The sequence below is a fragment of the Camarhynchus parvulus genome, chromosome 1A (assembly GCF_901933205.1).
Source record: "Camarhynchus parvulus chromosome 1A, STF_HiC, whole genome shotgun sequence".
NCBI lineage: Eukaryota > Metazoa > Chordata > Aves > Passeriformes > Thraupidae > Camarhynchus > Camarhynchus parvulus.
In genome coordinates, this window is record NC_044586.1 from 38,831,267 (window position 1) to 38,859,057 (window position 27,791).

General features: G+C 36.3%; 1 protein-coding gene across 4 annotated transcripts in view; it reads left to right on the forward strand.

The window, feature by feature from the left end:
* Positions 1–27,363, forward strand: part of TAFA2 (TAFA chemokine like family member 2) — a 101,147-nt gene extending 73,784 nt beyond the window's left edge. For 3 of the 4 annotated variants that reach the window (XR_004061174.1, XR_004061175.1, XR_004061176.1), the window contains one exon: positions 6,214–8,324. Coding sequence is in view for 1 of the 4 variants with exons in the window: in XM_030959434.1 (XP_030815294.1) it covers positions 5,603–5,607; positions 25,780–25,887; positions 27,321–27,363 (156 nt within the window). In the remaining 3 variants the exon portion in view is untranslated. Of the gene's footprint in view, positions 1–5,602; positions 5,608–6,213; positions 8,325–25,779; positions 25,888–27,320 lie in introns of those variants that run through there. The other variant, XM_030959434.1, reaches the window with a different exon arrangement.
* The last annotated feature ends 428 nt before the right edge of the window (positions 27,364–27,791 follow it).

The window sequence follows — 27,791 nt, forward strand, 5'->3', positions numbered from 1 at the left end:
ACATCCAGTCTGGTGTGGCATCTGTAGTTGAAAGCTCAGTATCACATACTGAATTACTTAAATTTCATTAAAAACCCTAAGAAGTGGGTATTTTCATTATATTCCTAAGACAGGCTAGAAGCTGTCTATCTGTCTTAAAACTGTGTTAAAGGTGAAGACCCTTATCATTTACAGGAACATATGCCATGCTCTGAGATATTTTTCCATTACCTACTTTACTAGTCCTACCCTTCAGACTATTTGAAGTAAGTGGAAAGATCACTTTACATGGGAAAGGTTTCTAAAGACTTTTAGTTTCAATTAAAATTTTTAACACTGACTGTCTAGATCTTCACTTTACCACCAAAAATTTCCAGCTGAAATCCTTAAAAGCAGTGAGAAATAAAGGAGTACAGCTATATTTCAAATTTCATTGCATGAAATGCGTTTTCAGAATGTTTGTCTCTCTATAATGGAAGTCCTAAGTGCAGGAACTATCAAAAGTGCAGTTCTGATTAGTCACTATGCAATAAAAATATGAAAGAATTATAAGGTTTTAGAGTCTCATGGTTATCAAAGAACTGGGAGCCTTTTGAGTCATGTCCTGGGAAATACTCTTTTTAATTAATAAAATGAGCTACTCATAGCTCCTGAAGGACAAGCGTGAGGATCAAGAATTCTAAACTGCTTAGCAGGCTTGGGAACATGTTTAGATTAATACTTTTCATACTGCAGTGCCTAAAATAAAACTAAGGGAACAATTTGAAGCTCTTGAGTCCTTAAATAAAAAGTTAGGTAGGATCAAAATTTTATAAACAGGAATGAAACATTTGATGACTTGAAGTAGTGTCTTCCAATACATAACCTTCTCTGAAGGTAAGTGAATCTGTGTAGTTATCATTAAATATCTGCTTTCCAGACTGCTCAAAAAGTAACTCAAATTTTGCCTTTTGTCATTAGCCCAGTCAAAGGGCTGTCTGTAATACTAAAATAAGGGTCTGTGTCCTCATTAATGGTTTTCTCTTGCAGTTCCCTTAAAATGTGCTTGAGTCACCTTCATTTCTCAGCCTTTTGAAATGGTTCTTCCTCCCTCCAGAAACCCAGTTATCTAGCAATGAAGACCCAAATCCACATCTACCTACTGTAAAGGGTCTATACATATACGAGCCCTATTCCAAAAAGGTCCTTAACATCTTTTTTGTCCACTTTCCCCAGTACATTGGAACATAACTGACATGATTGTCCATCTGTGAGGAGACTGTGAACCTGTCCTTTATTAACATTTGCGAAAGTACTTAGGATTATCACTGGTACAAGATAATAGTGCTAGAACAGAAGCATTTTCCAAGCTTACAAGTTGAACTGTTTCAGTGAATGAACAGGCACAAGTGGCAATGCAAGCTGTCATTTGCTTTCACAAGCGATGTATGAATGATAGTGCATGGCAAACACACTGCATGGATTTTAAAGTTCCAGGAAATAGTGTGCTTCCATCTGTTCAAAAGATCCATTTCCAACCTCAACCTCATTCTCAGAGGGCATGAGTAGAGAAAATGCACTGGCAGATGTTTGTTTCTGGTTATATGGGCCCTGTTTCCACACTGTAGTATTTATATTAAGTTCTCGCTACCACAACAAAATTATTTATGTTCTAGAAAAAAAAAAGACTGATATAGCCCTCCTGAGTTCATTCCTTTTTAGAAAAGGTTTGCTAAAGAATCGCTTTGTTCGTAATTTTATTAAATTTTTTGTGGTGTTTTGCCTATAGTTTAAGAAAGGATACCGCAATAATGACACAAAATGGACAGATATATACTCCATACAAACAAGGGCTGTTTTGGTATGGGATCTTTGTCTTTTCTCCAGCACTTGGAGGACAATCCATTGTAGGCATTTCTTCAAGCCATTACTTATGGCTTTTGTCATTCCCTGTATTTAGCATATCTCATGTTGGTTATTAAATAAATTTGTGAGACCCCTTTTATTTTTGCTTGAAATCCCCATACCATTTTTGTTTCCCAGAGGCTTTTAATATTTTAGAGAAAAATGGCAGGGGTGCCAAGTCAGCTTTGTCTCATGAAATTACGTTTAGCTCAGGGTGAGCTATTAATTGCTTTCACAAAAAAATAATTTCCTTTCTGTGTCTTATGTATCTCAAGAAAAAAAGAAAAGAAAAAGACAGCCTGAGTATGCTTAGACGACATGACCTATGATCACACACAATCCTCTATAGTTGATGGAACAGCTCTAATTTAAAAGAAAAAATTCTCTATTAAGTACTTTCTGTTTCTTTGGAGAAAACCCAGAACAGAGGGCCCATCCATTCCATGTGGAATCATTTGTCAAGGCAAGAAACATTGGCTTAAAAATTTTACCTTTTCTGCATTTGCATTGATACACAGCCCTGTCTTCCACTCCAACTCTCCTCACACACTAAAATCACTTTACTGTGCATGATGGAAAAGAGAGTGAATTAAATTGCAAGGGGAGATATAAAAAGGCAAGTTGCTACCTTTCAAGTGCTTGACTTTGCAAACTTTAGAGTCAGTTTTCAATATGGATTTTGTGTATGGCTTATGATAAACACCGAAAAAAATTAAAAAAGCTGCCAGTCAAAAAATAGTAATGTATAAGTTGTGTTATGAAATTTTCCAGCACACACTTAATTTCAATAGACCATATATTGTTATCTGTTTTATTCTAACATTATTATATAATAATTAATTATGTGCCTAATTTTGGATGCAGAAGCTATTCTGTAGCTAGCTAATGATTTGTGATATATTTGCTTCTGTGAAGAAACAGAAGAATTTTACTATACCTAATTGGGTTCTGTAACTTTGATGCTCAGGTGCTTGACTTTAGGGAGAAGTGCTTTACTATTCAGGGGATATTCTCTCAGCCATTCTTTACATCCTACAGTCTTGATGTTTCTTCCTTTCTCTTCTAAGGCAGAAGAAAGTCCTGAGTAAAAGTATCAGACTTAGTTTTTATTGAAAATCTATTCTAATGGAATAAAAAATATTATCTGCTGTATTCATCCACTGTGTGGATTTCACAAATGAGGATATTTTTCACCCATTGTTGTTGTCCAGAAAAATCTCTTGAGGCTGGTAGCTTTTCTAATGTGATGTCATGAGATCTTTTAATGTCTGATCCATTCTGCATTATCCTGGCAAAAAGATTTTACCCAAAGACTCAGTTTGTTCTGAACATTTAGTAAGCAGAATAATGTAGAAATCTTCAGGTGAATTTAATTATATATTGTTGTGTTAAAATAAGACAAGGGAGTCCACATACAATTACAGCCAGTTTACAGCAGCCACTCACTAATTTAAATTAAAAAGTCTGCAACTGCACAGTAATTAAGCTTTAATTGCATATTTAGGACAAGAAAATGAAGAGAATCTAATGTGGTGTATTTATGATATAACAACAATGTGAGAAAATTTATTATTATAAAGAGAGTAATGGCATTCCAAGAATGAACAAATTAATTCAAATCAACACATAGGATGCTAAAGGTTTCGTGTACTTTTAAAATTTGTATTGTTAATTTTCCATACATATTAATTATTAGCTGAAAACTTGATTTGCATGCTTCGGGGTGTTATTGTTCTCTAAGGCTTTTAAAGATCAGACATGTATTGTTATTGGTCCCTCTTTTCCTATGAAGGTCTTTGGCACAATACCTTAATACCTTACTTCCCAGACACTTGAATCAAATAGCATTTACTATATCCAAAATGAAGCATTTCTGCGATTACCATCACTAGGTATTAGCTAAAATTTCATTGCTTCTGTATGAAACTGCCTTTAATATCCAAGAGGTTTATTCACTCCCTGATGTGTATGGTGTATGGATATATACCTTCCATTAATGTTGATGTGCAATCTATGCTTGAACACAAGAAGTATTAACATCATACATAGAGGCAAATGTGGACCACTAATATATGTATATGTGTGTGTGTGTGTGTGTGTGTGTGTGTGTGTGTGTGTGTGTGTGTGTGTGTGTGTGTATGTAGGGGAGTGACCTGATATAGAGCAGAAATCTGAATGGCTATCTGCTCTTTTTTTTTTCTTATTTTTATCACCTATCTAATTTATGTAACAGTGTATGTTACTTTCATGGGGATGTTTTCACCACAGGGTTGTAGTGCTAGGCGGCCTGCAGATTATGATTTTACTGACTTTTCTGTGATTGAAAGCACATTTGCACTTCAAAACAGCCATGTAACTGAGCAGTCAGGTGTGTGCAAAAATACCATTTTTGTTATTTGAAGTTTATCACCTTAGCCCGTGCATAGATCTGTGTGTAATAGAAATAACACATCACAGGATAGTTGAGATTGGAATGCAGCTCTGAAAGTGCCACCCCCTGGCTCAAGTAGAGACATCTAAAGCCTGTAAGGGCAAGACAGCTTTTGAATATCTTCAATAGTGGAGCCCACAATCTCCCTGGACAAAATGTGCTAGTACTCAGTCACCCTCACAGTAAAAAACTTTCTTCTGAGAGGAAGCCGTCTGTGTTGGCTTGTTCTCAGTTTCTTGCCTGCTGCTGGGCACCACTTTCTGGTTCCATTTTCTTGCCCCCCTTTCTTCACATATTTGTACACATTGATGTGTTTCCCCTGAGCCTTCTCTTTTTCAAGTTGAACAATTCCAGTGCTCTCAGCCTTTCCTCATATGAGATGCTCCTGTGTCTTATTGGCCTTAGTGGCTCTTTATTGGATAGACAGATAGGTAGAGATAGATATAGAGACATGTATCACAAATGAAGCCAGTAAAATTCCACCTGTGGATAGTATCAGAAGATGTGTATTTTACATTGTGTAGCTCAGTGGCACCTGGTTCTATGAGCAGAATTCCAGCTTGCTACAATAAAGCAAAAAAAAAAAATACAATAAGATGGTGCATCAGCCTTTTGAGCTTTGGTGCAGGGCACAGAAATATGTTGCCTGACTGTTAAATTAATTCTTTATTATTTTTTCGGGCAATCTTCCACTTTAGAAGGGACCACATGAGACTGTTTCCAACAGCAAGACCAAAGCAAAATAAAAGCAGTGTAATAAATAAACCTGTGTATCATAAAAATCACGAAGCACAATTTTATTATTGCCTCAAGTGCAGTTCCTAGAAACAACTCTGTGGAGAAGGCAAACCGAAGTAATGAACTCCTTGAACAGTCTGTTTAATATTCTGTTTGTTGTACGGTTATGCTCTGCAGAGCTGACAAGAGCTGTATGCAAACAGTTTTGCTGAGGGCAAAAGAATGTTTCATCATTAAGGAGCATGACCCTTCTCTCTGTGATCAAAATGAAAAGCATATGCCCCTTGATGTCATAAAGTGTTGTGACCATTCCAATGAGTTGTTCCTCAAGCCTTGGAATGTTTCCCCCGACAGAGTTTGATATTAAAAGATTACGTGATGATTAATTTTATCCACTGACACAGCAGAAATATTCCTCAAAGTTAAGTTTCTTTGATACAACACATTTTTTCTTTTAAAGTTTAAAATCCAAATCAGTTAGAGGGAAAGTCCAATTATTGTGAAATGCTTTGTCCTTTGTCCCCCACTCTTTCTTTGTGGTCCTTCTGTTTCCTTCTTGTTTCATGTTAGGCTGGGTGAAACCACTCTAAATTAAATCCTCTATAATTTTTTACTTTGTGAATAATAGGATTTCTATCTCTACTTAATTTTGGCATGATTTTTGTCCTGTTTCTCCACTAGGTGATTATTGCTTGCTAAGATACATTAAGCCTTTAAAAGGACATTGCCTTTTCCAACCTAAATGATTTTATGGTGTTATGATTGATTTGTAAAGATGCATGGAAAGAATGGAAGAATACAGCTCCAGTATCAGTCACTGTATACTCAGTAGCTAACATTTAAAAAGCATAGTTACTATATAGAACTTTTAACTGCAATAAAAAAAGAATAACAGAAAACATAAATTTGTGGGTTGGCAATTCATGATTTTATTGTATTTTTAAGCATGATCACATTTCAATTTTTCCTTGTCAAATCCTATTCTCACTAAACACTTAAAAACACAATTTAAGTTGGGGAGCAATGCCATTTAATATCATTGGGGTTTATTCCCTTATTTGAAAACAATTAAAAGACGTTTGCTGGACAGAGATCTTACACTTCAGACTCAGTTTCCAGTACTTCAGAAACAGATTCACTATGCCCAATTTCTGATTTTCTCATTTTCTTTTTCTTTACAGGTAACCCGATAGCTAAAGACAAATCAAGCCAGTCTCAAGGCTGATAACATTAAATACAACACATAGGAATTTCATTCATCCAGGCAATCCTTGAAGTGAAATTTTATACTGCTGGGGTGTATCCTTCAGAATCAACTGTTTCAATGAGAGCCTGGCTTGCAATCAGCAACAGCCTTGAGATCAAAACTACTGGAAAGTTATTTTGAACTTCTGTGTCACAAATATTTCAACTGATTGAACTGTGTACACTTGTAGAATTACACTTGCTGAGGAATTTGCAGCTGTAATCATGAGCTAATATTCTAAAGGTGCAGAAAAGCAGCAAACTTTTGGGTTCTCTGCGGCAGAACAGTGGCTTTTCATCTTGAAGTCAAACTCTGAAATGTATTGGATCCTTCACTCTGAAATGATCCTTGGTCCACTGTTTAGATTGCTGGTGGGACTGCACACTGCTTTAATTAAATTTCTGTTGCAGAAATTGTCCTCAAGCATGGCACAGTTTTAGACATTTTTATTTGTGTTCTAATCTTGCAGCTCTCAAAGGTACATATTTCAACATCTTGAAGTTGCTTTGTTATAGGAATGGAATTATATATCCATTGTTAATAATTATTGTTGACAAGTAATAGTTATCTGAATACATCAGTCATATTAGAATGTATAGTCAGGTTGACATGTTTCCCTAAGGCTAACCAACTACTGCAGCTTAACAGTTAAAGAAAATAGTGGTCAAAACTCAATTACCACTTCCATCATAAGGCATTTTATATCCTTAATATATGCATTTCGATTTAGTTTGAAGGAAATGGGTGTTCCCAATATGTACTTTACTTTCCTAACCTTTAATTCATTTAAATTGATGGTAAGAAGTCAATTACAGTATTTCATCCCTTTTTTACAAAGATAAGCAGGGATGTAAATGAGTTTTGCAGTTATGATATTGGATGGTAATCATTCAGAATTTTTGTCTTTTTATTAAAAAATAAAATCTCTTGCTTGAACCTAAATACTGATGGATGCTTATGTAGATGTCTGCTCAGTCTGTTTGCCATAAAGGAAAAAGTCCTAGTGCTCTCCCAGTTTTACACTTCATGGGTATTTTGCTTGCATACAGTCATCCAATTCAGATCTGTTTTGTTAGAAATTATTGAACTTTGAAATGTGTTGTTACATGAAAAAAAATCCTCAATATTTGAAGGCCTTAAGCATCTTTGAGCTTTTTTCTAAGTTATTACAGAATGTATAATTTTATACTCCATTTAATGTATATTGGACCATCTGTAATGTTGATACAAAAGAAATTTGGCAATTCCTTTTAGTGACACTGCATAAACACATTGACTAGAGGGAGTTCTGACTGTATGCTTTGGTGGATTGAAATGAAAGCCACATGCACTTAATGGCAGTCAAAAATACATAGAAGTAAGCTTGTTTAAGTCTGTGGTTATCAAACACAGCAAAAAAAAAAACAACCCAAAAATAGAAAAAAAACCTTAAATAGAAAGAAAAAAAAGGAATAGAAAGAAATGGTTTAATCATTACAAGCCATTGACATGGCTAGTTTAGTTATATATTAAGTTCTGTGGATGAACACCCTGGTGAGCTCTGCCTGTCGCTGTAGCCCCTGCTGTTCCAAAACCATTTCATTACCTCTGCTGTATTATTGCACAGGAGAGCTTAAATAAAATAAATGACTGCTGGGAATAAAACTGAGAAGTATATTCTATCATTTTGCTGGGAAATAATAAGAAATATGTTGACAGAAAAATATCTTATTTTCTGATTAAAATTTAATTAGAATAAACCGTTTGTAGCAGAAACTAAGTCTCTTGGTATTTTAGGATGGATTAGTATTATATGGATTTGTGCTAAGAGGTTCAGGATGGAAGGAACATCTTAAAGAGGTTGTCTGGGACAGTGCAAAGCGTAAGTGTGCTGTTTTGTAAAATCTAAATATGACCTCTATTTGGTCGAAAATCCACATCATGCTTCTCAATATTTGTTTTCTTTGTTTCCTTGTTCTTAAACAGCGCTGAAAATACTGTATTATATACAAGTGTAACACATGCATACCAATAAATGAAAATAAATGGATTTTCAAATATACTGAATAGATTCTCTGCAGTAGATTAATGTTGTGACTATTCATAGCAAGTGAATAAAATTGTAATATAAAATAGAGTTCCCTGTATGGATGTGTGCATTGGAGATCTGTTTACTCATGGAACAAAATAATTTTTTGGTGAATAAGAATCTCAAAGGTTTTATTAACTTTATATTTCCTGCCTCTTTGAAATGTCCTTTTTTGAAAGGAACTGATACCTATGGGAAATTCTGGTGGGTGTACTGTTTTCAGTTCAGATTGAATAAATTTTTTTCTTCACAAAATATGAATCCTGAAAAATTATCATTTAGGTGTTTTAAGTAGCAACAAAACATGGTAGACAATCCTGAAAAAGTAGTATTTCAGGTTAATTTGTGGAACTGTTTAAAAGAAAAGAAAAAAGCCAGTTACTCAGATCTGCTTGTGCACCTTGAAGCAAGCTGGGAGCCACAGTTCAGGTGTCCATAGTGCAGGTTTAATGCTCCTTTAAAAATGGAGTACAGGTGACGGGCTCAGCTATGTGCGTTCATGTAAGAATGTGAATTGCTTCAATTAATAATTTATTCATTTATATAATATTTTCTAGATTGTTTCATCTGATTGCAAAGTTATCAGGCATTAGGATCAGATCCATATTACTCTTTGAATTAAGTAATCATCAAGAATGCTGAACTGCAGAATATGAAGTTCTGCAGTTCCAAGTGGCAGTGCATTGAGAGAGGAAGAAAGATCACTGCTTTGTGGTACCTCTCACAGTTGGATGTATTGGATCAGTTCAGCAAAGCACAAAAGGAAGTCCTGATATGAATCTCAATGAAAAAAAAATCATATTGGATCAAATCTAAAATAAAGCTTAAAAAACCATTCAAGTCTACATCTTGGTTGTATGTGGTTTATTGGTCATAAAGAATGTTAACCTTTTGAAACAGCACTGCTCCAGATAACACTGTTACTACCTATAAATAAACCTATTGTGCTATATATTTTCAATTCCTGTATTTATCCTGTATCTTTTAGATCTTGACTCCTTCAGCTCTGCTTAGAATGTTACTGGTGTAGCATTTCAGTACTTCACCAAACGAATGCAGTTCTGTTTTGTTAGGAGTCTATATGCTTTAGGAGTACATCAGATGCATTTATTTTGAAAGTAAAGAATCTGATATAAAGTATTTAAGTTTTCTAGTTTTCATGAAAATATATGCAGGGATTTTTTGCTCATTATAATTGTACAGCTGGCTTTTATAATTTCTAGGTAATGCATGAAAGTCTGTAACAACAAAACAGAAATATGTGATTGGCATCCTTTTCTGTTGATTTACTGCCTCCTCCTTCATGCCTCAAATTTTACACATCTGTTGTTAACCAATCTATTGGCAAAGAAAAGGAGCACAGTTTTGATTTGCAAGAGAACTGTTGCCCTAATTTCTAGGTTTTTTTGCCAAACGTTATATAACTCTGCATCAAACCTGTCACACCTGAACAATCTCATGCCATTAAATGATTTCTCATGAATTCAGTGGTCTTAAATTAAAAAATAAGAATTTCCTAATCACTTTGTCTTTATAACAAAGTTTGTATCCTGAAAAACGTTTCTGTTTATTCTTTCACAGAATGAGTAAATATTTCCAGATTACATCTTTGGTCTTGTTTCTGTAAGAGCTTATTTAACTTTTGGACACTACTTCACAGACAGTCATTGCAAATATTTTAGCAAAAAATATGACTGGGTTTTTTGTACATTCTGTATTCATCTGTACTACAGAAGAGGTAGTACATGAAAAGGTTGAATTTCCCACAACTTTGCTTAATAGTTGAGATTACAAGTGTTGTCAATGTCTCATTATCCAAAACTAATTTAAGACCATCTGGCAGGAAGGCCACTGATGGTGGCACTGGAAACTCTTATGTAAGGGAGTGACAGTTCTTTATCAGACTGCTGTAAATAGGATGCTGGGAGAGTGAAACAACTGAAGCATGGTTTCATCACCACAGATGTAGGGTCTGGGGAAGGAGATCCAGCATGTGAGCACATGGGTACTTTCAGCAACCTGAACCTGTAGCTGTGGGGGTGACAGTAGGACCTTAGACCTATTCTCTGGGTTGTAGGAAAGGTCTGACTTCTGTCTCTGGGAATTTCTCCATAGTCAGATGACAGAAATGACAGGGCACCTGGGAATTTCTCCATAGTCAGATGACAGAAATGACAGGGCACCTGGGTGATTTCAGTGTGGTTTGTATAATGCCATCAGATGCAGATGAATGTTTAGCGTTTTGTTTAGAAAATTCTGATTGAGCAAATTCATTAAAGTTCACTTATTCATTAAAGTTCACATCTCTCTCTCCATTCAGGTAAATGGTTAAAGAAACTACTCTCTATTTTCACTCTTTCCTTGCAAGTATACAGGTAGCAATTGGAAGTGAAATCCAGTTATTCCTTGATAATAAATTCTCTTGATTAATGTCCCTAATCACATCGATATTAGCTATGACTGAAAGACTTGAAATATATCTGGATTTCAGTTCTGAAAACCAGTTTATTGCCCTACTAAATGAAATAAATGGTTTGCGTAACAGAAATATCATTGCATATATGTAACCCTAACAGTGAAACTTCTATATCAGCTCTTCAAATTATTTTTATGTTCATAACTGTGAAATGTAAAGTTTGGTTTAGATCCTTTATAACATCAGGGAAATTCTTTTTTTCTGCTAAAACACTGAGGTAACCTAAGGACACTGCAGTTTGGGATTTATGCCTTTCACACCTTCAACTGCACAGCTGGGAAAACAACATGTAAAAGTACTTATGTTACTCACATTGCTGAGACATTTTTCTTGAGTGTGAGGAATATGTAGAGTTGCAAGTTTACTCCGTATAAGCATAGTGGTTGAATCTCTTGAACCCTTTTCTTCTTACTGCCATAACAAACATCACAGAAACTGTACCTGAAAAATGTACTGCAGCCTTATGTCTTAATATTTAAATCGGAACTTGCAAAATGCACACTACTTTAATCACTCTATCTCCATATAAAGTAGTTTGTTTTTTTAGTCTCTTTCCTCCTTATGATTAATTACTGATGCCTTGTCATATTTGGGCACAGAGAATATAATTCCTACTATTACTGATTTAGAGTTTGTGCATCTTTTTGTTACTTTTATTTTTCATTGGCCATTTTTTCATGTCCTGCAATCCAGTCAGTTCTTTCAAAACTCCGGTAATGATGAGAAAAGTTTTTTAGTAAGTAGTGGCCTGGAAATGAACACAGGGGAGAAGAGAGAGAGAGAGATATGTGTTTCTATAATTTTATTTTACCTTCCAGTTTGAACTATTCTTTCTAAAAAGAAGCTTTTTTTTTCTAACTATAAATGGACTGTGTTTCAATATGCTCCCTGATCATAAAGCTGATGAAATGGTCCTCTCTGTATGTCAGATTACCTCAGCAGAATTTACAAATGGAAGATGATGATTTTGCTAATGTCCATGGGCAGGTAGACATAATTTGGTCCCAGATGCTCTGCGGAACGTTCATGGCAAAAGTGACTCAAAAACAATGCCTCCATATGCCATAATTACTGGAATTATTTCTCAGGCATATTCCCTTGTCATCCCTCATATGTAGAACTCATTAGATTCCTAGTGGGAGAACATATGGAGAAGAGAGTTGATGGAAAACATTATAAAACAGATTGTGTATTTAAATTTATATTATAAAAGACCTCTGTGCACAGACAAACTTAGCAGAGAAAGTTCAAACTCTTTCTTTCCACTTCATAAGGAAATTGACATTTATGGAGCTGTTTGTGCATTCAAATCTACTTCTAGATGGTAGGTTAAAACCTGGCTTTACAGGTAACAGTGGTAATTTTGCTGCTAATTTGAGGTCAATTCTGTATTTCCTACATTTTCCCATTAAGATCTTTTCACTAATAGGAATGACCAGAAGTTCTACCTATACAAATCTGTTGGCAGGATCAGGCCTTTGGCTATGGGTTTGTGATTTCAGTGTCAACATAATATTTTTGATGAATAACATGTTTCTGTTTCACAAAAAAAAAAAATATTTCTTTCATCCATCTCAGCTGACTAATGGATGGGGATTGCATTCAGCGCAGAGATGTTTTAATGACTATTATTAGATAATTATTTATCCTCTACAGCAGTTAAATACAGCAAAAAATAAGTTAATCATACTTTTATTCAAAGTATTATACACAGATGTTTGTGATGCCTTTTTTGTTACACTTAGGACTCTTCTTGTTTTAAGGTAATTTATTTTCTGTTATTTTTTACTCAAGACTGACCATGAAACTGGTTTCAATAGGGAGCACTTGGGGTATCATAAAGTGTCCCTCCCTGTAGTGGAGGTGGACACTAGCAGGAGCTACCTGTCAGACAGGTGGGGGTGGACAGACTGATGTCTGTGACCTTGCTGCAGTGGCTGGTAAAATATGGTCTATCACCAAGAGAAAGTGTAGAAAGTGCTTCTAGAGAAACACATCTGCCCAGCTCCTCAAGGAACAATTCTGACAGGGCGTCTCTCATTACATGGAGCTGAATCAAATGTTATACCCAAATCAGTAGAGGAGGACACAGGGAAACTGTAGGGCATCTGTGGCTCGATAGGCCTTAAAAATGTCTGATATGTCCACAGGATGTCCATTTAGCTCCTTGCCTCTTTAAAAGAAGACAAAACATAGGTCTTTCAATAGTATCTGCAGTGGAGTTGTGTGTGTATTTGCTGGCCAATATGCCATCCTAAAACCAAGATTTGTCATGTTATGAGAGACAGAAGTTCAGATCCACACCTCCTCCTTTGCTGCTGGAAATGGACTGTGTTATTATATTGTTCTTCTAAACCAGAGTCACACAGTACACTGTTGGCAAGGGCCCTGAACCCTTCAGAGCAAAATAGTTACTCTGACAAGCCTCAGCAGGAAGCAAAATGTGCATTACCACAAATGCTTCAATACTGACAACCTTGATTGTTCTCTATGTGTAGATTTTTTCCTGACAGCTACAGGAAAAGTGTTTATTGTTAGGTGAAAATGTGAAATTTTTTATTTTGCACCTGTCTGAACATCACACTTAAAAGATATATTTTGCAGTTTCTTATATATTTATCCTATTATGATTTATTAATTTGTGCTATATATGTATTAGCCTCTCTGTCAGATGCCGGTGGCACCTTTTAAAATAGTGTCATCTATTACTGATTTTTTTAATCGCTGCAGAAAAATGGTCATTGGGTGGTAAAGTCTTTCATCAGCATTTTGTGGTTTTTCTATTCTCTCAGTATCTGCATGAGAAACCAGATGATGAAGTAGTGAAAGAGCCTTGAAGACGTACTGATTTAATTAATTTCAGGCAAATAGACTTTGATTAGTGAAGAAAGTTATAGCTCCTCTGTGTAAGATTGTGTTCCATCATTCAGAATGTCCAGCCCTCTGCCTTGATTCAAATTTGATTTTAAGAAATTGGGGCAGTAGTAATATTGATATAAAAGATTAATAGCAACTTGAAAGATGAATCCTTAAGTATTGATGTATGCGATCAAGTATCCAGCACATTTTAAATCCTGGGCTTTACCTAATGCTCCTAATGGCTAAGGAAAACAGCAAGTATGTTCCACTTTTTTATGTCCTTGGAAGGAAATACAGACATACCAGAAGACTGGCAGCAGAAGTGCTCACTGTACTTCAGTTAATGATGTGTTTATTGCTCAAGTCCATATAGCTCAGATCTTACCTCACCTTTTGTTAAAGCATGTAACATAAGGACCTTAAACCAATCGATTTCTGCAATTAGCAGTTCTGAAAGGAAGCACAAAAGCAAGTTCAAGGCTGTTTATGCCTGGGTTAACTCCACTGTCTTTAGTGAAGTTATTCTCCAGTTAAATCTAATCTTAACTTTCTAGATAAATAGTTCAAAAAATTAAGCTGCAGTTAATTTGAAGACCTACATTAAAGGGTATGTGAAACTCCAAGGGCTTGGGTAAGAATAAAATAAAGATGACAGAAAATTTAGGTTTCTTTTACTGTTTCACCGGATATCACATTGTTATATAATTGTGGGAATTATGGTTCTGGTCCCATCTCCAAGAGAGAAATATGTGAAATTCAGTCCTGATCTTATTCCTGCCATAAAATTCATACCAAAGGCAGTTTATGAATGTTATTTGCCACAAAACTTTTTTTTCTCAAAATCCCAGTGTGAGGTCTCTGTTCCGTGCCTGTGCACTTTTTATCCTGAAAACAGAGCTTTCTGGGAACTTTGCTGGTGACTAAATCTCCTTATGGACTTCTGCTGGGGTTTGCATTTCATACTGACTACCTATGTGAGCTGTTCCAAAAATTGTGTCATTGGTTCATACTCCTGCATCTCCTCACTTTTTTGTTGATCAATATAGTAATAAATGCTTTATAAATAGTCTTTGAATTTGATGTATCTGATAATTTGCAGCAACCACGAAATGGTCTTTCTTACTTTATTTCAAAATTGTAAATGATTCAAATATCATGAACAGTAATAAACTCAGTCAACTCATTCAAAATAAAGAAATGTGATGCCTTAAGCTACTTAACCAGTCAGAGTATTGTCAAGGTGACCTTTCATGCTGTTTCAATTGCATAGCCTTGCCATTATTTAACTATTAGAATGATGGAAAGCTTGCACTTTGCTATTTGTGTGGCAACATTTCTAGACATGAGGACCTGAAGGAATGGAACCACTGAGAAGTTGTAATTAATGTGCCACATTAAGGAGTTAAGGACAATCAGACAAAGAAAGACTAAACCTGGTGGAGCAAAGCAACTGCAGTCTAGTCTTGAAAACTAAAAATTCAATTGCAATTATTCTAGAATCCTAATATCTGATGCTGGTATTTCAACCATCCACTGCTGAAATGTATATGAAAAATGCAGCTTCTGGATTCTATTAAAACTCTTAAATTTAAATATCAATGAGATAAATGCTGTTCCATATTATTACCTCTGATTTTAAAAGGACAACATTAATTTTTGTTTAACATTTTTTACATACATATTTATACAAATAGAAGTAACTAGAAAAAATAGTAGTAATAATAAAAATCTGTCCATTACAATGTTAAAATGTAATTGTTTCATGACTTTATGATTAGATGTATTCTGTCTACAAAGCTTGACTCGTGTTGACAGAAAGCAAAATCATCAGAAAGATGTGGCTGTTAAGAAACCTTTTGTCTTCACAAAGCTAATGGAGGAGGATGAGCATCACAGACTGTGGGAGCTGTGTAAAAAGCAGAACAGAAGATGGTTTCTTTTTCCGTCAGTGGTTAGGTGATTTATATACATGACTCTCATTAACATTAATGGAAGTTATCTGCCTCATTTTTTATGAGCCTGATGTGAAGTTAATGGCAGTCTTCCCATTGTCTCTAGTGGGCTGTGGATCAACCAGTAAGTGCACAAATGGGTTTGGTTGAAATATCGGTGCTTGCAGAATGGTGCTTGCTTAGAATTTCAACATGCTTCATTCACAGTTACAACAAAAAATGCTGTGTGAATGCCTAAGTGTCTGATCTGAGGAGTGTAATGGTGCAGAGTGTGCTGATCTGTGGCACCGTGGGGCATCCACGTGGCAGACTGAAGAGATGCCTGAGCCAGCTTGCAATGAGCTGGTGTGAGCAGGAGCAATAATCTGCCCAGAAGCATGAGCTGCCTCACTTTTCAGAGATTTGAACTGGAGTAGGTGTAATGGGGTTTGTGGTCCAGACTACAGGATGGGGGAGTTGCAGTGCCATGTGATGCTGTACTTCTATCAACAATCAGTAATGTACAAGCCCATTTTTTTGAAATCCAGCCTGAGATCTGCCTCTATGCTGAGTTCTCTTATGCTTTTTATTGTTTTTGTTGTGTTTTATTTTGGGGTTTTAATTTTTTTTTAACAGAGAAATAATATTTTCATTTTAGTAAATCCTTCACTGACTCACAAATGCTTTGCAGTTTTAACAAATCTAGACTCTGCTGCTTTTTCTTCTGTGAGGAAGGGAAGGAGACCTGATGTTATCAGCAGAATTTGAAGGACATCTGTTCACATCTGCCCTAGGATAGAGTTAATTTTCTTCTTAGTAGCTGGTACAGTGCTGTGTTTTGTATTTAGTATGAGAATAATTTGGAAAATGCACTGGTATTTTGCTTGTGTATAAGTGGTTTGTAAGTCAAGGGCTTTTCAATGCTCCATGCTCTGCCAGTGCAGAGCTGGGAGGGAGCGTGGCCAGGACAGCTAACCCTAAGTAGCCAAAGGGTTTATTCCATACCACAGAACGTCAAGCCCAGTATATTAACTGGGGGAATTTGGCTGGGAGGGGTGATCACCAGGATGAGCATTGGCAAGTGGATGGTGAGCAATTGTATTTTGGGCCAAAAATTTCTCTTGGGTTTCATTTTCCTCTCTCTTTTTTTAAAATTGCTATTATTGAAATTATTATCATTATTATCATTACCATAATCTATATTTGTTTCAATTATTAAACTGTTCTTATCTTAACCCACCTTTTTTTTGACTCTCATCCCAATTCACGGGGAAGGTAAGTGAGCAGCTGCATGGTACTCAGCTGCTGGCTGGGGTTGAATTGCAGCAGCATGCATCTTCCTTACTATGAGCCAATCACTACAGGGACAGGTGACCAGCATTGCTGTCAGTGAAGAGCCTTTCTCACCACACACAGACAAGCCAGTACATAATAGCTTTTCTGTGGATTGGGTACTTCTCTTACAGTTAAGCAAGTTCATGCTAAAGTATTCCCAGCTGTACCAGGTTTCTCCTTAATACAGTGTCACATTTGTGTCTACATAAAAAAACTGGCCTCTGGAAGAACTTGCATGTTGAAGCTGCGCCTCTAGTAAGAACAGGGGAAGCTGGATCCTGAGGGCTTTAACACACAAAAGGCTTCTGCTCCTACTCTGCCAGACATGGCCCCTGATGGTCTCAATCTCAGGTGCAGGCTGTAGCAAGGCTGCACTTTAAAGATGTAGATGTACACACAATGCAAACCAGACTGGCACAGGTGAGAGACTGGCACTGTTATCTGAACCCTTAAACACACACAGCTCGCACGGGGCCACGAGCAGCACGGACCGCACAATCACCTCCTCTCCTCCGGCTGCTCAGGATTAAAACCTGTGCATCAATGCTGTTTGCTGCAGCTGAAACGTGCAACAAAATGCAGTTAATTTCTGCTTCACACTGAGATTCTGCTATGGTCTTTTTCTCTGACTGACATCATGAAATACAGGCGCATTGGATTTTCTGCAGCTCTGGACTCCTCACAGTTTCAAAATAAGAGCTGAGAGAAACAGGGAACATGATATTGGCAATCCATCAGGTAGGGAACAAGCAAGTACCCAAATGTGGGATTTACTAGCCACATTCATGTATTTTAGGGGATGCACAGCTGGACTAATTGTGGGAAGAACAGAACAAATACTCCCTACTTGTTCAGCTGTGCTGCAGCTCTACCATGCATAACAGAAAAGGTAGGGTAGGGAAGAAAATAGAGATTAGCGTCATTCTATTTGCCTGTAGAATGCTTTACAATGTTATTTACAAGCTGCGGTTTGGTGCTTTAGTTTTAATTAATTTTTTATTTTATTTTATATTTTCTTATTTATTTTTAGATTAAGAATTGTTTGATAATTTAAAAAAAGGATTTTCATACCTTGTTGGCAATCACAAGTTGGACTGCATTGCTCTGGAATTTTTTTATTGTACATAAATCTAAGCCTAATAAAGTTCTGCATTTTTATTAAGGACTTGTTTTCTGCTTAATTGTAAGGAAATGAGAAACCACAGCAATGCCAAAGGGTTTTATTAAACTATCAAAAATCAGCAAGCAATACATGCAAGCCAATTAAATAGCACTCTACGTCCCTAAAGTAGAAGGCATAGATGCTTGCACTTAAATTAATACTTTCTTTGACAAAGAAATCAACCGTTATCGAGTCAAACACATAAAATTTATCAGATGCAATATACTAAGTGCAGATTAGCAGTCCTTTTACCACAGCAATAACAAAAAAAAAATTAAACCCACAATTCTTTAAAAATCTGATATCAATACTACAAGTTTTAAGTTATTTCCATTAAAATATATGCATTTGCAATCAATGATTACACCATGTGTGCTATAGATATCAGCACTGGGAGGAGTGCCAGAGTTTTCTTGCCTGCACTCATGCTGGGTCTGTACTGCTTCTAGGATTCACTGTAGGGGCTGTGAATCTGCTGTGGGGTACACTGAATTATGTGAAGCCCCCTCCATAAGAAAAATTGCTATCCTTGGTGATGCAGGTGCTTCTTTGGTGCCTAAGAACAGGTGCAGATCCTCTGAAGGGAGTTTGGATATGATTAACACTGCAGCTTCCAGAAAGATCTTCTTGCTTTGGATCCTGCTTTTGACAACAGAGGCACAGAACTGATGGGTGAGGTTAGCCAAGACAAAATCCCTATCACACTAACAGGAGTCCTTCCCCACTGTGCATCATGGAACTATTCTTTGTACAGTTCTATAAATTGTTGGCAAATCTGAGATGGTTCTGAAGGCATTCCTGCACACGACTCTGGTGAGAGTCAGGAGAGATATTTTGATGCAGGTACTCAGCACTATGGTTTTTTAGACAAATTTATGAGGAGGCAATAGAGGTATTTTGCTCACTGTCTGTGTGCTGGATGTAGTTCCAGTAAGCCTTTCCTGGGCCAGAGAAAATCCTAACATAGAGCTAGTAATGAATACAAATTAGACTAATTCCTTTTAGTTTGGTGCTAAATCAGGACGTGGTTTCCATTTCATGGGGATTTTTTCCCCCAGTGGATCTTACAAATCTATTCAGTCTTTCGCTCATTTCTATTGGATGAATGTTTGTATTTCAAAGTCATCACAATTGAACATGTTGTGTAGGCAGCTTTATCAAAAAGGATAAGGGTAGAGTGATCACAACATATTCAATCGTCACTTTCAAGATGACCCTTTATTGTAGGACAGGAGTATGCAGCATAATCTGTGGATACTATTTTTCAAGCACTTAATTTCACTTAGCTCCTTAGTGAATTGGGAGACCTTCTTAGATTCCAGAACTGTTAATAATCAGCTGTATAAATAAAAGCATGAGGTCAGAATTGCTTAAAATGTTCAGTAAAAAAAAATGGACATTTTTTTATGGTTACTTCATCACATGGTGATGGTTAATCTTATCCTTCATGGGACCATAAGAAATGAGGCTCAAAGTGGGTTCATTATTGCCCTTGCAATAATCTCCTCAGTCTACAAGAGGGAATTAATCAATGTAATCTAACATATGTTAGAAATGGAAAATAGTAGTAAAAGATATTAACCATTAGCACATTTGAGAGAAATAAAAAAGAAGAAAAAAGTGCCATTATTTGATACACTTTTATTAAATACAAATTTTACATTAGCTGAAGATTAGCTTCCAGAAATGTGAGTAGTTGTTTAATTTCACAATATTTGAGATATATGCAGCACATTGTGTTTGGACATTAGCATACAAAGTCCAGAAAACAGTGCAGAAAATAGACTCATGAACAACATCCACCTGTATTTAGTGTTTAATGTGTGTGTTCTAATATTTTTAGATCTCCATTCTGTATTTGTTTTTGAAAACCAAACTGTAGTAATATAAGATGTGTATAAATATATAATATGCTCAGAAGAAGAGAAATAAGAGACATTAGTATAAAAACATGAGTGTTTATACCATAATAACATTCTGTACCATAACAAGAAAAATCTTTAACACTCTAAACATCTTGCTGAGATGGCAACTAAGATTGCGTGGAAGAGTTTATACAAATTTTCATATGACTTTTCAAGTAAGATAGTATTTTTAGCTTTTCTTACTTCATGCATGTCTGCCATAGAGTAAAAAATGTTTCATAGTTGTTAATTGCCATGGGCATAACTTAAATGGAAAGAGCAACCTTGCTCTCAGGACAAATCTCCCACACCCATAAAACCCTGCTTAACACTATTTCCCTTTGAACATGTTTACTCTTCAATAGTTTCCTGCCCTCACAGAGCAAGCATGACATTTGAACAACCCACCAGTTGCTGCATGCTCAGCATAGTGAGAATTTCTCCCACTGTTATGAATGACTGCTTCTAAAGGGCACCAGTTACTCGCCTGAATGGAAATCAAAATGTTTTTCATAGTTAAGCTTTCTTGTTTTTCATGTCAACACTATTAACACTCAATTTATGAAAGAGACATTTCTTTTTCAATGATTGTTTTGATTTCTCCCAATTCTTGCATATTTTGTATCTTTTGCATTCTCTTCCATATTTACAGAAAACTTTAGGGTAGGGGTGAAGGAACTTGGAATGAAAATATGAACCGCTCGCAGGCAGTGAACCAAATTAAACAGGGACAGGAGGAAGAGAGTTTAAACTACATTTGAGCTTTATTCAAGTGAAATGAGATGTTTACAACTTCTAATTTTTGTGGTCTATTGCTGGGTTGGTTCTGTGCTTCCAAGCACATCTCCAGTTGGTATTTATCTGTTTTGAAACAGTGCATAAAGCTGACTTTATGCACTGTTTCAAAACCATAATTGTGACCTTTCCTTTCTATACATTAAATGAAACAGGGCACCATGAGGGGTGATAGTTCCACCTTCACATCTCTCTGCCAAAGTTTACTCCTTGGCAGAGGCATAATTCTCATCAGTTATCAATTATATCCTTCATGCAGCTAGCAAAGGGGAAAGTGGGTTTTGCTGACAGAAAAATCCATCTTGGAAAGTCACAATGAATTTAAAAAAAGAGTAATGTGAACATCATCCTGCAGCAACTCTGTTATGGCAACCTATAAAAACCAAGCACATCAAGAGCCTGCTTAGAGACAATTGTCAAGAAAGGAGCTACTGGTACAATTCCAAGATCTGTTGTCTCATCCCTGCAGGCTAAAGAGGCTGACAGCTCCTCTGAGTGGATGACTCCTCCCTGAAATTCACCTTCTTCTTGTGTCATAGTTTGATGATATTTATACTGACAGATGTCACAAAATGACATTCTAAGAAGATTTGGGTTCAAGCTCAATGGAATTTTTGGTTTGAACTCAAAAGTTTTTGAGGTAAAACCACGCCAGACTTCTATGCCATGCATTTATCTGCAGTTGAAACTGATAGCCTGCAGAAAGAGACATCTGCAGATATGACATGTTTACAAACTCATCAGAACATGCCCACTGCCTTGACTGCTTTCAGATATGCAAATGAGCTTTTTGGTGTACAAAGTTTCTTAGGATCGCAGAATCACAGAAAAATTCAGGCTGAAAGAAACTTCAGGAGCTAGTGCAACCTCTGATGCAAAGCAAGGCTGTGTCTCAGATCAGACCAGGTTATTCAGGGCTTCATCCCGATTAATTTAAAAAATCTCCAAGGATGGAGGCCCCACAATTGTTTGAATAAATCTTTGAGTGGTGTTTTTATAAGGAATCTAATTTGAAAAAAAAGGGGTATCTTAGTGCAGGGAAGATTAGTATTGGGAAAGTGTCTGACAAAATGGACTTGACATCTTTTCCCTATTCTGTTGCTCAAAATGTCCATTTCTATTACTCCTTCCTTTTGTTTGTGTTCCTCTTGTGCATTCCTTCTCTTCTATTACATACAAAATTCTGTGAAGGGCCATGGCATGAGGCTTGCATATATTGGCAAACATCTGGCAGGCTTTCTTTGTTACGAACTGTAGGATGTCTCCCCTGCTGTCAGCACATCACAGATATCACAGCCTTTTGGTTTCTTTGCAAGGTTGAAAAATTTTATTTTACCTAAAGTTGTTTTGCCAATCCAAATCAAATATGTGATAAGAGATACTTACAAGCACTAGTTTGAGCTTCTGCCCACTGTCCATTTTGTAAGTGTTTTATTCGATGTTTTTTTAGATATGAGGACAAAAATTTTTACTATGAGGGTAGTGAGACGCAGGAACAGATTTCCCAGAGAGTCTGTGGATGTTCCATCCCTGGAAGTGTTCAAGGCCTTGTTGCAATGGGCTTAGAACAATCTGGTCTAGTGCTGGAAAATATCTCTTCTTATGGCAGTGGAGTTGGAATTAGGTGACCTTTTAGGCTCTTTTCAACACTTAATATTCTTTTCTATGATTCTATAACTGTTCTCAGTGAGATACATTTTTCAGAATCAAACCAAGTTCCTACATATTCACTTGTCTTATGGTGTCATTGAAGAACCCTCTCCCACAATTTCAGGATCTGCCTCAGTTTTTTGTAGATTTCCCTTCTTACAATCCTGAATGGGCTTCTCTCCTGCCTAATTAACTACCTCCTTCCCATCTCTGAATGTAATATACAGTCACTGACTGCCTTGTCCTCGCTAAGCTGTGCAGTTAATGATGGGCTACGCAGCTGAAAGGAACACAGAAGGTCAAAGCACAGCAAGGTTGGCTGCAGGGGACCATGGGAGCCATGAATATCTCTCCCTGTCTCTCTCTCTCCCCTCTTCTGTCTGAAATAGAGAGGTGTATGAACTCTTTTACTATTGGTATTCTATTCCGCTCAGTCAGAGGTGGGAGCAGGACGAGGCTGTTGTGCTGCATGTGTTTGTGCGAGTGCTGTGTATGTTGTATACATTTCACAATATGCACAACGCACACCTGTGCTCTGTTTATGCCTGCTCGGGATCCACACTCAGCCTTGTTACTGACTGAACCTGGGTTTTGCTCATGCAGCATCCTCACAGCCCTTGATCTGCTGAATCTGGCCTGATTTCTCCTGACATATTGCCTTTACTCTGGGCTTAACTTGGGAGTTGATAATTGTGCATTTCTCTGAGACCTTTCTCAGAGATCTGATATTTCTTATAGAAATATTATAGATATTCTTATAGGAACATTTCTTATAGAAATATCAGGGCTATTTCTATAAATAGAACAAGCCCTGATATAAGGAAAGAAACAGTCTGATTTAGGAGCATTTGTAATCTCTGCCTTCTCTGCCACCACTCCCGCCCCCTCCATTAGAAGCAATTACCTTACTGCATTTCTCTCTCTATTTATCTATCCATCTATCTGTGAATCCTTAGTAAGTAATTAAGACCTTGTGCTGTCATGTCAGATTGCAGCCCAAAGTAAAAAAAAAAGTAGAAAAGAGAAATTCACTGCTAAATCTCCCAAGAAACATTCTAGTTCTTATTCATGAGTTTTAGTGGGTCATACTCTGTCCTAGTCAGATGTTAAGAGAGAATATATTAAAAAAATAATTTAAGAAGTAGAAATAATACCTATCTGCAATGGAAATATGCTATGAAATGTGGAAATGCTGTCTCCAGCAATGGAAAACTGAAATAGAGGAGGAAGTACAAGCTTATCCTAAAGTCTCTGAAAACACACCATTTTAAATGACTGAACAGTCAGCTTTGCAGGTTGTCTGTATCTGGTGGGGCTTGGGCTGAAAAATTTCCAACATTTATTTGATTCTTACTCAAAAAAGAAATTGACATTCTTTTGGCATTCTCTGCACTCAAATAAAGGTTCAGTGCTTCATGTAGTGTGTGGCACACAGGATGTATATATCCATATATGATGGATACATATCCATATGTGATGGATACCATTCCTCCAGCTTCATCTTCCAATGTAAACCAGGGTGTATGATCTTCCAGCTGAAATTCTCTACTTACTGAGGCAGCTGATAAAATCTAACTGTTATTGCCATCTACCTGAAGTCTTGTAAGAAACTTCACTCTACTCAAGTGCCACGTATGAGCTAAGTTTCTTCTGTGAGAATGCATCCCTTGTTTATGGTACTCTGGGAGCGAGGTAACACTACAAAAGCAGAAATCAGCTGAAAAGTATGATTTAAACTGATATGATTTTAAAGCTGATTTAGAATAGCTTCCTGATAACAGACAGGAATTTTTTTATCTGTATCTTGCATATGTTTTATATGTATCTGGCATATTTTAAGGATTATGCATATTACCAAGTATCTGGTCCTAAAAGTGGCAGATTGATTTATGCTCATAAATGTATCAGTGAACAAGTCATGCACTGAACTAAATCTAGTCAGTGATGTCTAGTTGTGCTTTTTCAAAGGCAGATTTATTTACATACTACAGTCGCAGAATTATTAAGAATCGTTGTAAGAAATCAGGATTTAGGTGGAGAAGTAGGCTGTTTCAGTTTTAATTTCCCCAGCTATTATTTTGCTGGTCATATGAAAGAATTTAGTCTAGATTTTTTTTTAACCAACTGTCAAGGAAAAGACCTACTCAGGACAAGTCAGCTGAGGCATGAAGATTGTGACAGACCATGGAGCAGCAATGACAGATTGGATCTTGAGTTTCCTTTTGATTTTTTCAACCTAAAAATACCCTGTTCTTTTATTTACTTTTATCTTCCTGAAAGTTTGCTACTGAAAACTGGACTCCAGTGCCTGCCACTCTAGTGCCTTGGACAGCAGGATGGTTGCCTTCTATTTCTTATATGCTAAACTCTTAATAATATAACCCTTCTTTGCAAGGACAGCGCACTGTTGACTTGTTTCCATTTTTATAGCCTTTATATACCTCAGACCCTTTTTTGCAGTGTAGCTATCTAGAAACTTGTTTGTCTTCTTCTATGTCTGCCCATGAGTTTCCTGGAGTACTTCATAGGGGCTGCTATTGAATTTTGTTGCACTGATCTGAGCCCATTTCATCAATTTATCAAAATTATTTTGAATTCTAAACCTACACTCCAAAGTGCTTGCAGCTCCCCTCAGTTCTGTTATCTACAAATATGAGGAGGTTTTCTACTATTGATATTGTTCATGAAAACACTGACTAGAATTATGTGTAGTGCAGCCTTACCTTCTTCCCACCAAATGTGATCTTACAGTGTGATGCAACCTCACAGTAATTATGTTAAAACTGGCTCTTTTACCTGCAAGGCAGCTGTGTTCAGCCAGAACCAAAATACTAGACACAGCTTTTTCTTCTGAGAGTGGCTGGGCCAAAGATATTTCCCAGTTTCATCACAGTTTGGCCTGGGCTTCTACTCTGTTGACTGAGGGAGAGACAGCCAGTAAAGACAAACAGGTTGGTCATTGGAAAGGTTTTGTTTCAAGAAATGGACAGTGGATGCTTAAAGCTACTTCATTGCTTTTAGGAGCTTAGAAATTGATTATTTAATAATTTACTTCAGCATCATTCTGCAAAGATAAAGTTATGTTTACTGATCTCTAATTCCCCAGGTGTTTATTTTTCTTTTTCCTAATGTTAAGATCAATATTTATCCTTCTCCATCCCTTTCAGATTTCATCTATTCTCCATGAAGTCTAGAAGATAATCACTAACAATTCAAAGATGGAATTGCTCTACAGTAAATTTTCTCAAGCCTTGTGACTTGAATATATATAACTTTCCTGAATGCCTAAGTATTCTTTGATTTATTTTTATTCTATTTTAGCCTATGTTCACATCCCTTTGTTGTTAACAGCAATCTTACCAATCATCTGATCACTATTAACCTTTTCGTGAAAACGGAAGTGAAAAACCCTGGGACATTTCTGCCTCTGATATGTTATCTGTTAATATCTCATTTCCTCCACAAGGCTCAAGACATTTTACTTCATTTTGCCATACCCTCTAAAGCTTTTATATATTGTGTCTATTTTTTGGGGGGAATATCATTTGCAAGTTTATTACCCATTGCTTGATTTTACACATTTACACTTATCAATCCTTGTTTTGTTTGTGCGTACGTCTGTACTGCTTTCTCAATCATCCTAAGTAATTTCCTCCCATTTATACTTTTGGACAATCCTTACTTGATTCTGAAACACTCAGAAAGCTCCATGCAGTCCCAAATTAGTCTTATCACATTTCATATGCAGAATAGTTTAACTTCAATATTGTTTGTTTTTGCATTGGTTGCAGTACCAAAATAATTTCCCCCATTATTACTTTGCCCAGGATTTTACCAAATACTGATTTTATTTGTTTGTTTTTGTTTTAGGCTCATCAGCAATAATTTCCTACTATTATTCTTGTCCACTCAGAAATCATGGATTCTAAATAAATGAAAGGTAAAGTTCCTGTTGCAGGAACTATGGTTTTGAAAAAGCTGGGATATCTTTTTTCCTATGTTCCTGCTGGAGCATCATGGCGCTGAACAGGACTAATCTGCCATGGTATTTTGTGATACCAAATATAAGAGAGAAAGAGGATATTTCAGAATGTGATAGTCTGCTGAAAAGTACTAATTTTGCATTATAAAGAATGGAGTGGAAAGGAGCTAATAATAAAAATGGTATTTTATTTATATGTTAGGGTTTTTTGGGCATATGAATTAGAAAGAATGTTATTTCAACTCCTATTGAAATGCAACCATTCCAGTGCAGGCAGAATACAACAATACTATGTATTATAAGACTGAAAGGGGTAGAGCCATTATCAGGAAGGATGAAATACTTTTTGTGAAAAAGTGTTATTTGAAATTCACAGATTACTATCTTTGAAACTGACCAGGAGTTCAGTTGCTCCTTCTGAAAAGGGATATTGTTTATTTATAATTCATATTAGAAAACTAGTTTTGCATTTGTATCTTCCATGATTATTATATGTTGAAAGCAGTGTCACTTCCTCTAAATATAGAGGAAGAATTCATCGCTGAGTCTATAAATAGGGGATTATTGCTGGATGGGAATTTATGAGCATCTGGAGAACTTCCAGAGCTTCACTCTGGGAATGAAAGGTCCATGTACCTTATGTCAATCTGTATGCCTTAGGATCTGACCAGGCTTTGTGTCTCACAATGCTCAAAATTCTGTTATGAGCAAATGATGTCATATATATGGAGATAAGAATTTGTTGCTAGCCCAGTTAATGTTTTAACAGGCTAATAATGCAAACTAACTCAGAGCATCTTCATCAATAGTATTAACATATTTATACTAAACCTTCCTAATATTTTTCCCTTTGCTCAATGCTGTTGTCCTCACCCTTTCAATATCCCTCTGAGTCCAAGACTGACCCTTCAATACTTCAGTAGAATGGAAAAGGGAACTATAAAAAGTCATCAGACTCCTGAGGCCTTTGTCAGACGGAACATGATGTTCGTGACACGGATTTTTTCAGTCTTGCATCTGCTTGGATTTACTTTTATGTATTTTCTTCACACAGACTTCTTATATGCTGGTTATTTTAATGGTCTTCAGATTATTCAGCTTTTCTGTTTGCTTTTTTCTTTACAACTAGTGCCACATTACTCATGAGGCTGCACTTGTATAGTGACCACCTGTTGGATTCTGGTCGATTGTCATTGGCATTTGCAGTCTGGTACCTCAGATAAACTTTTCAATTTTTGCTCTAGAGTTCTAGATTGTTTAACCCACTTGTTGTTATAAAATAAAACTTATGCCAAAACAAACTTATGGCAATAGTTGCCTCACTTCTAGACAATTGATATCATGGCTAAGC